The sequence below is a fragment of the Corylus avellana genome, chromosome ca2, assembly GCF_901000735.1.
Source record: "Corylus avellana chromosome ca2, CavTom2PMs-1.0".
NCBI classification, from domain to species: domain Eukaryota; kingdom Viridiplantae; phylum Streptophyta; class Magnoliopsida; order Fagales; family Betulaceae; genus Corylus; species Corylus avellana.
Window position 1 is genome coordinate 38,104,305 of NC_081542.1, and position 10,974 is coordinate 38,115,278.

At 35.3% G+C, this 10,974-nt stretch overlaps 1 protein-coding gene across 1 annotated transcript; it reads left to right on the forward strand.

Annotated features, from left to right (window-relative positions):
- Nucleotides 1-508: 508 nt before the first annotated feature.
- On the forward strand, nucleotides 509-10,704 carry LOC132169717 (uncharacterized). The gene is made up of 3 exons (XM_059580704.1): nucleotides 509-762; nucleotides 810-968; nucleotides 8,667-10,704. Exons 1-3 carry the CDS (start codon nucleotides 509-511, stop codon nucleotides 10,702-10,704), a joined length of 2,451 nt encoding a protein of 816 aa, XP_059436687.1.
- Nucleotides 10,705-10,974: the final 270 nt, after the last annotated feature.

Below are 10,974 nucleotides of genomic sequence, written 5' to 3' on the forward strand. Positions count from 1 at the left end.
TTATTTTTTCCCGCCTGAATTTTAAAACATGACAAATCTAGTACCCAACCTATGGGAAAAGACAGAATCAATACCTCCGTTAGTTCTGTCAGTCCTACTTAATGGAATTTCCACGTGTCACTCCCTTAATACGCCACGTGTCCTAAAAATAAAAAATAATAAAAAATAAAAATAATAAAATGATAATTAAAAATAATAATATAATTAAAAAAAAAAACCGTTCTCTATTTGGCTCTCCAATTAGCTTCTTTCGCCGGAAATTCCATGAATCCGGCTGTACATCGTAATCAAAGTCCCACAGATCTGTCTGTAATTCTACGTTGCTGGTGGATCCGTATATCAGACTTCTCAGCCTTTCGATGACTTTTGTTGCTAGAAAATCTAATGAAGATCTGGCAATCTGCACAAAAAATAGCCTACAAATTACAGGGTTTCAATTGATTAATTTGGTATGGAATTGAAGGGGGATTTTGGGATTTAGGGATTATATTCTAGGCATTTGATGTAGATGGAGGACAGTTTGAGATCTGGTGGCCAGTCAGGGCTTGTGGTTAAGAATAGGAATTCTTCAGGTTGCTTAATTGTTAGAAAGAAAACTGCGGATGGAGTGGAAGGGGTTGGTTCGTCGAGTTCTCGGAATGTTTCCGAGTCGAAGAAGAAGAAGAGGTTGAGGTTGGTTATGAGTAATTTGGGCTCAAGTGAAGAGCTCTCGCTGGCACCTAGGAGAAGGCTTGGCCCTGAAACTGTAAGGGTGTGTCGAAGGTAAGAGAATCACCTTCAATCCAAAATTAAGTCACTTGTGTTTACAGAATCACCCTCTCCACCCAGAAGAAAATCTTGATCACAGTCACCTGGTGCAAGACAAATTCTATTCAAGGCCTAAGCATAAGCTTCGGTGATGACCCATCGACGGTGGCCTTCCGGCTCAACTTGATGGAAGAAGCAAGGAAGCAAATCGATGGAATCCGGTAATTATATTTTTACATTTTTATTATTTTTTATAATTTTTTTATAATTATATTATTATTTTTTACTTTTTAGGACACGTGGCGTATTATGGGAGTGACACGTGGCAATTCCGTTAAGTAGGACTGACGGAACCTAACGGAGGTAGTGATTCCGTCTTTTCCCATAGGTTGAGTACTAGATTTGTTATGTTTTAAAATTCAGGAAGGAAAAAATAAAAAAGTGAAAACTCAAGTACCAAAAAAGTTATTAACCCTAAATTAAAACACTAAAAATTTATTGTAAAAAAATAATAATAATTAGAAGAGAATAAATGTGGCTAACCCAAACTCCTATGTAGACTATGCATAACAATCGGACTGTGGGAGGAACCAATGGTAAATAAATTTTTAGCACTCTTGTAGTTTCTTAAAGATGTGATAAAGATAAAGTTCACATAGGTGGGCCATGTTTATTCATTCCCTTCAAATTTGGGGCATGTATCACCTTTCCACTTTAAATGGCATTTAACTTAATATAGCATAATTATAAAGGTCACTTCAATTACAAGAAGCATATACAAAGAAGTTGGCTTGGAGCACTTGAGATTTAGATTCTATGACCAAGCCTTAAAACTCGAATATCTTAATCGATTAAACCCAAAGTCCTAATTATATTGGACCAAAAACATTTATAAGTCTCACATTTGGTTTTAACTTACAGCATATCTTGGTTGCTTTTTTGTATGACATTCACACCACTTTGTTTGTAAATTGTTTTCCAAAACAATTGCAGGTTCGTGCACTATTTCAAATCTTGTTGACTGCCTAAATATCGAAGCCAAGAACTTGTTTCCCAAGAATGTAAAGGAATCTCTTTTCTTTATTCCATCCCTTTTAATTTGGCGGTAGGCATAGCGCTTCCACACGACTTTGGAAACACCTATTCTTAATATCCGACAATTCCTATTTAGAATGCTTCTACTCTCTACTCTATCCCGGTGCTTGTTTCAAAACAACGCCTTCCTACTTAAGATTATAGAATATTTTAATCCTAATTTTTTTTAGATATCCACCAACCTTAATCACACTTTTGCAGGGTATTTTTTTGTTCTAGGTTGTTTCCTTTATAACAAATATAGATAGTGCATACTATTTTTGTTATTGTAAAAAGTTTATAATTATAAATCTTTTGTTCCAAAATAATTCGGACTTCAGGTTTAATTGTTTAAGATTTGTAAGTTTAAAGGCTTTGTTGCGGAATCTGAATCTCAAATGTGTCAAGCCGACTTCTCTATATATGCTTCTTGTAATTAAAGTGACCTTTATACTCTATCAAGTTAATTTAATGTTACAAACTTTACCTGCCCGCAAACTGAAGGGAAGGAATAAAGAGAAGAGTTCTCAAGTACATGGCTCATCTTTATGAATTTTATTCTTAGAAAAATTTTAGATCAATAACTTGTTGACATTTGTAATATGTGATTGAAAGTACGTTGTTAAATTGTTTTTTAGTAGCTCGCATATTTTAAATCACATGTTGTCTTATTAGCTAAAATGTTAAAAAAATAAAAAAATAATAATAATAATAAATGATGTTATAGACAATCTTTGGAAATTTTGGATCTTATTAGCCCATTTCGTTCTTCAAAATTTTCTTCAAATTTTGAAATACAACCCCACTTTTTTTTTTTATTTTGAAGAATTACTTATTAGAAAAAAATTTACATCCCATTTGTTTTTTCTACTTCATTCTTAAACTCCTCAAATTTATTTTCGCTAAATCTCTGACAAGTTATGACAAATATTTTATTCACATTCAATATTTTATTATCATTTCTCGATATATTTCTGTTTCTTTTCCTTTTTTTTTTTATTATTTTCGGGTTACCTAAAATATTCCCTCATACGATTTAAATGGACAAAAATAACCTTTATAAGATAAAAAAGTTCAAGAAGAAAAGTAAGTCATTTTGTATGTTAATGATGATACTTTTTTGTCATTTTGGGTAGTATAAGGGTGACATTGCAATTTGAATGATTAATTATGGGGGGCATTGCATAAATTAAAATATTAAAAAGGTATTGTAAAAAAATAATAATAATTAGAAGAGAATAAATGTGGCTAACCCAAGCTACTACGTAGACTATGCTGAATAATTGAGCTGTGGGAGGAACTATTGGTAAATAAATTTTTAGCATTCTTGTAGTTTCTTAAAGATGTGATAAAGATAAAGTTCACATAGGTGGGCCATGTTTATTCTTTTCCTTCAAATTTGGGGAATGTATCACCTTTCCACTTTAAATGGCTTTGAACTTAATATAGCATAATTATAAAGTTCATTTCAACTACAAGAAGCATATACAAAGGATTTGGCTGGGAGCACTTGTGATTCAAATTCTGTGACCAAGCCTTAAAACTCGAAAATCTTAATCAATTAAACCCGAAGTCCTAATTATATTGGACCACAAACATCTATAATATCTCACATTTGATTTTAACTTACAGCATATCTTGGCTGCTTTTTTGTATGGCATTGATACCTCTTTGTTCCGTTTGTAAATCTTCTTCGAAAAGTGTTTTTTTCGCATAATTTTTAGAGCAAAAAAATCAAATAAGTACTTTTGGAGTTTTTTTACTAAACATGTCAATTTTTTGTTTAACACAGATTATGATTTAGTTGTATCACTTGTGATTGTGTTAAATTGTTTTAAAGAGTTTTTTAACTAAACATGCCAACTATATCACTTCTGATTCAAATGTGTCCCCAATACTATTGAATTTAAGCATTCGCATACTTTACTCTAAAATTTAATTAATAGCTTTTTTCTTTTTTTGAATTGAAGGCTTTCCAATTACACCCTTTATTCATTCTCTATATCATTTAAATATTTTATTTTTATTAATTTAAGAGAGTTTTAGAGAGATAATTTTTTACAGTACACGTACCCCACCTAAACTAGCACCTAATTTGTAATGTCTTCTAGAAGTGAAGATTGGATTAATGTGCCTCCAAAATACCAAAAAATTGCAATGTAATTCTTTTGTTTCAAAAATACAAAAAATGTCCATAATATTATCAGGAATAAATTTGATAACGGAACGGAACGTCTCTATGCCATGTGGGCTAGGCTAGACGAATAAAGTGGTGTTAACCTGTCAATTCTTAGATGAGGTGGAATTTAGTTCTGATAAAGGTCTATTTTTATCCCAAAATTCCAAGGGCCCGATATCTATGGAAAAACAAACTATAAGAGCCAGAGGTTTCTGAAAGACAAAAAAATTGCAATACAATTGTTTTGTTTCTCAATTTTATATTAGGTTCGTGTCAGTTTCACGAGTCATTATAAATTTTCAGTTATTATGTCGTGTGTCGGATTCGAACTACTCAACACTAACCATTTAATTTCATGTTGCATGAGTTCGCAAGTAGTGTCAAATACCCAATTATTTTGGACCAAAAACTTTTATAAAGCCGAGGATTCCTTGAGTGGATAATAGCATTGTACGTGAAGTACCTTTTTCTTTTTCGATCACCGAGTAATCCATCTGCTTCTAGAACAATAATCAAGGGAAATAGAGAATTTAATTTGGGATCCTGTCGCTGCACTGAGCCTATATAAGTGCGACTAAGCAAATACAAGTATGTGGCTAAGTTGAGATATATAGCTTTCTCAAACTCCAAATTAAATCTGGAACCACAAAAGTTGAGATTCAAATTTCATTTCCCAAGTCTTTGCATTAGTTTTCTCATCAACCCGAAAGAGGTATGTGGTTGTTTCTTTTTATGTTTTACGAGTCTATCTATAACTTAACTCATACTATGAGTGAGTTTTTTACATTATAATTTAATTAAATTTTTTTTTGAGGCAATGTCTTGGCATTAATAATAAATTGTGTTTCCGGAACTATAAAATTCAATTCTTATATCACTATTTTGCATATGCATGTATCTCTGTTAGTTTAACTAAAGCTTTTTTTGGGTTTGTACGTAGGGAATATTGTTTAATGGGTCAGTTTGATTACATAATTTATTGATGGACAAAATTTCCCCCTAAGCTGAGTTGGAAAAATTTCCTTACATGTAGAGGTTTAATTATATATAAAAAATTCTTACAGAGGATACATAGCATTTTTATAAAACTAGGTTGAAAGAATTCCTCCAGCCCAATTTAGAGGAAAACTTTATCCTACATTGACTTGTTCAAATTGAAACAATTCTTTTGGGGTATAGTAGATCATATTCTTGTATCATTAATCTTTTTAATTCATAATTCATATAGTCTTTTTTTTTTTTTTTTTTAACAAATCAAGGAGCTTCTTATTTATGTGCAACATCTGAAGCTATATCACTGATAGAAAACGTATTGAGAAAAGAAACAATAAATATTACTACTAACAAATAGACACTCGAATTTCCTTTCATTGTAAAAGAAAATGGTCATAAATACACATGGTGTATCTAAGCCCTTAACTCTTTCTTATTAGAGTTGGCGTTGTCTCGATGGACCAGTAATACAATACCGGTGCCCTGAATATTGTCGCATACCGTCATATACTAACAGCACGACCGAGTCAGACTTCACGTGGCCCATCCTACTAGCAAAGCCGTACTAGTGACCACATCCGTACATGGTGCGCTTGTCACAAAACAACTATTGGAGTCAAGGCCAAACATTAAAAGTAAATCTCTTTGACCATAAGGCTAACCCTTATAATAGTAAGAGGCATGACCGTTATCTTGCACGTATTTGTGTACCATGTCTTATGATACAATTTGTTATCGACTGTCTTTTATATGCATGAATTTACAACTTGTCATTTTCCTCATTTGTTTATTCATCATTCATTTTCACAAAATGGAGTTCACAAAAATAAAAAATATAATTCATGTGAGTTGTAAACATGCACGTTTGGTACAAAAAATAATCATGCTATGTAGAAATAAAATAATAACAAGTATCTGCAGCACCCTGCATTAAATGATATTATACTGTCCGCTTTGGGCCAAGCTCACAAAGTTTTATTATTGGGTTTATCCCAAAAGACCTCATACCATTTAGACAGCATATTCTATATAAACGCATCATCTTTTTCATACCCAGGCTATGTGGGACATTACAATCACCACCTCTTTGGACCCAGCGTCCTTGTTGGCTACCCTTATGGGCTTGTACGTGCACACTTCCCCATCTCAAGTTGGGCTATGGCTTTGATACCATATGTAACACCTTGTCCCAAATGAAATTATATTGTCCACTTTGAGCTAAGCTCGTACGATTTTATTATTAGGTTTACTTCAAAAGGCCCATACCATTTAGAGAAAGCGTATTCATAGAAACACATCATCTTTTCCACACCCAGGCAATGTGGGACGTCACAGTATCCATGTGAGTTTTACTGACTTGGGTTGTACGATTCCTTCACAGGGTCTTCCTGAGGCCCCACAACCTCAAAATTTGAGAAAACACCTAACATTAGTTTCTAACCTCTAGATAAAACAATCCCTATATCCTAAACTATTCAAAAAAGGTTTACCACTTGGCCATCGAATGCTTAGATAGAAAATGTCGAATGTTTAGCCTCAACAGCGAACATTCGTCCAGAAGGGGTCAAACATTCAATTCTAGGCAAACACCCATTTCGGACCAAAAATTCCTTCTAGACCTCATTTTGATGCGTGCTAGGGTCCCTACATGATTTCAACATGTTACTAAGCCTCAATAACATCCTCATGCAACACATGGTACGACCAATATCATTAAGCTACTAAGACAATGCTAAACTAGTATTAACACCAAAACCTACTAGCCATAAGGTAGGATATGAAAAATACCTAAGCAGAAGATAAGCATTAAGATAACAACTTAATAACGTCATGGAAAAAAAAAAAAAAAAAGGCTGGGAAAGTAACATCCTTTGAAGAACAATAGCTCATTTATCCACCAAAGCACCGAGTCACACTCAATCTATGAATGTATTGAACAAAATGGGCGGAGATAGGGTGAAGGGGCGAAGGTGAGAAGTATTTATATGCGTTCATGAGCAAAAGATAAGATCAAGGTGCTCTTTTTTCAATATTGTACCTATATTGAACATTCAGACTGTACTATATCGAATATTTGGATCTAGGGTTTCAAGTGAACATTCGGGTTCGCAACCTCGAACATTCTAGCGGGATCGTGAACGTTCGACTCTCTACCTTGAACGTTTGGCCGAAACAGAAAGTCAAGATTCTACCCCTCATACTTCGAACAGATCGATTGAGACTCACTTAACCCTAATTAAGACTTTGGGAGTTTGACAATCGGTCTATTTGGGCATTCCCATGCAAACTTGATGATAGTCCCAAGGTCTATAGATTTAGGATACTCTTTTATACGGATCTTCCAATAGACATAATTAGATCAGTCAAAACGGGAAGGGTATTAGGAGATTGGGATACATAGTTAAACATTTGATAAGGTGTCAAAGATCACATTCAGGAATTTAATCATTCACATAGTGAACCTAAGTCTCTGAGTACTTGATCTCTTTTACTAAAACTTTGTTAGACTTCGGTTGTTTGATGATGGACCTTGTGGTTTGAAAGAAACACTCCAAGAAAATAGGCAATGAAAGCTCTCAATTTTCTCTTACGAAAATTGAGCCACACCTGCTACATGTGTGTTTTTAGGAAAAAATGACGACAAAATAGCCCTAAAATAACATTCTCAAATGGCTAAGGAGTGCCTGGCTTGGGGGCTGCAAACCACCCCCATGAGGCCAAATAGGCCAAAACCATCCCCGAAGGGTATGGGGGCGGTCGAGCCACCCCCATTCGGCCGGCCTATGGGTGGCGAACAACTCCCATGGCCGGTGGGAGCAGTTCAAGCACCTCCATGTGGTGAAATAAGGATGACAAAGGGTTTGGAGGTGGCTCAATTATCCTCATTTGGCTGGCTTGGGGGTAGCGAACCACCCACATAGCCCATAGGAGTGCTTCAGCCACCCCTGTGTGACCAAATGGGGGTGGCCGAAACTAGCCCCAAGGTTTTATCTTTGTGTCGATACATCTATTCTTATGCATTACCAACTATTATATTGAGTAATCATGTTTTAACTAGGGGTGTACAAGCAGTTGCAGATGCGGTTATTCGTTGCTAACCGCAACTGCAACTGCTAGGTCGGTTAGTGGTTATCAACCACTTACTGTTTTTCAAGTAATAGACTATTTTTCCCCTCTTAGCAAATTCTTATACTATCAAGTTTGAATAGGTGGCTCATTGTAAGATACTTAACTTGTTGCTTCATTATTTTAATAGGTTCCTCATTGTAAGATCATTAATTAATTAATTAATTAATTTTTTGAAGTGGTAAGATCATTTAACTTGCTACTTCATTATTGTAATAACTTCTAAAAAAAAAAAAAAAAAAACTGCATGCGCCCCGCTTGTACACCCCTAGTACCATAATAACTATATATAAATTGACGTGGTTGAAAATAACATAATAGAAATCTATATATATCTCCCTCCTACTTATTGTTTAAGCAACTTAAAGTTCTATTCTTGGACAGGGTGAAACAAAGGAGAAAGAAAATTAAGCAAGCAAAGGAAGGATATGTTTATTAATTCCATCATTGTCGTAATCAAGAAGTTCTATGATGAATGGAATATTCACGGTTTCGTTCTGTTAAGTCTCTCATTACAGGCAATTCTAATTCTATTTGCACCATTCAGAAAGCGAACAGGAAATGTGATGGTAATCTCCCTGATTTGGCTAGCTTATTTGCTGGCTGATTGGACTGCTAACTTTGCAGTGGGACTTATTTCCAACAGCCAAAAATATTCTGGGAAACCTGATGATCGTTCTGATTTGATGGCATTTTGGGCTCCTTTTCTTTTGTTGCACCTTGGTGGTCCAGATACCATAACTGCGTTTGCTCTGGAGGATAATGCTCTCTGGCTAAGGCACCTTGTTGGGCTTGTAACCCAGGTTTCTACAGCTTTTATTGTCTTCAATCAATCCCTTCCCAGAAACAAGTTATGGATCCCTACTCTTCTTCTGTTTGTCGCTGGAACCATCAAGTATTGTGAGCGAACGCGTGCCTTATTTCTTGCAAACTTGAATCAATTCCGGGAATCCATTCTGAACCCACCTTACACAGGGCCTAACTATGCAAAGCTCATGGAGATATACACTTCCAACAAAGCCGCCAAAGTCCCAATTCAGATAGAATTAATCCCAACAACTACTATTAAACAATCTGAGAAGCAACGTTATGGACTCGATGAAGACGAACTAGATGAGCTTAAGGTGGTCAAATATGCTTATGTCTTCTTTGAAATCTTCAAGGGTCTCATCGTGGATCTCAACTCTAATCTGGACGTGCGCCATATGAGCCGAGAATTTATCCATAAAAGAAACTCAACAGATGCCTTTAAAGTGCTAGCAGTTGAACTCAACTTCATGTATGATGTTCTTTATACGAAGGTTGTCGTGGTGCATTCAAAGTTTGGACACTTTGTCCGGTTTATATCGTTGAGTGCAGTTGTGGCAGCCCTTTCAACCTTCTATTTATTAGATAAGAAGGGTTTTCACAAGATTGATGTTGGAATTACATATACCTTGCTCTTTGGTGCCATAAGCTTGGATACAATTGCTTTCTTTATGCTGGCATTCTCTGATTGGACTAGTGCTTCCATCCAGAACTCGTCGAGGGATAGTAAATGCACAGCCACGATAAAGAAACTCCTCTGCATTCTCCTTAAAAGCTTTCTCAAGAGGAGAAACTGCTGGACAGATAGAAGAATCCTATTTCGGAGGTGGTCTCAATCTCTACATGTATACAACTTGATGGATTATTGTCTAGAAGAACGTTCAAAAAAGAAGACTTCTTGTTGTGATTATTTTGGCCTTGGATTGATTCGTGTCATTAATAAATTGGGCCTTAAGGATTTCTATGATCGGATGAAACACGTTTCCAAGAAACCATTAACAGAAAAAATATGGGATTCAATCTTTGATCAGCTTAAAATGAAATCCAACTTCGCAGATGATCCTGACATTGCAAAGAGGATATGTTCAGCTCGAGGTGATTGGGTTCTGCAGGATAGTGGTTGGAATCATGATGATAGTAAAAAAATTTTGTCTTATGTTGTTGACGTTGATTATGATGAGAGCCTTATAATATGGCATATTGCAACAGACATCTGCTATAGTACTATAGCTACAAACGAGGACAGTGCGGATGCATTGGAACATCGTGAATTCTGTAACATCCTCTCTGATTATATGTTATATCTTCTAGTTATGGAGCCTACCATGATGTCTGCTGTAGGAGGTATTGGCCAAATAAGATTTCGCGATACCTGTGCTGAGGCCAAAGACTTCTTCAAGAGAAAGGATATAGGGAAACGAGAACCAAAAATAGAACAGAAACGGGCGTACTATGAAATGATCCTTGAAGTAAATACTGATGTTAGGCCTGTTGATTTGAAGGGTGACAAAAGCAAATCTGTGCTGTTTGATGCATCTATTCTCGCCAAAGAGCTAAGAAACTTGGAGGGGGAAAAGAGATGGAAGCTAATGAGTAAAGTGTGGGTTGAATTGTTGTCTTATGCCGCAAATCATTGCAAGGCCAATACTCATGCTGCACAGCTAAGCAAAGGAGGAGAGCTTGTCACGTTTGTCTGGTTATTAATGGCTCATTTTGGCATCCGGGATCTATACTACACAAAAGAGGCCCCATCAACAAAACTGATTGTGGGTAAGTAAACTAAATAAACAAGTCAATTCAATGCCTTCTTTCTATAAAGAACCCTTTTTTTTTTTTTTTAATAAATTCGAAGGATGGGCAGATAAGTTTGTTGTATCTTTATTTACTTGAGGTTCGAACAGAGATGTTAATTTGTGAAGTGTGTCTAAATACTAGTATATCTTGCAGTCCAGCAGATAAGTTTTTATTTTTTATTTTTAATTGAATGAGGAATGGATAACAAGGGTCTGCAGCTAAGTTTAATTTAAAGCAAATGCTTCTGATCATCA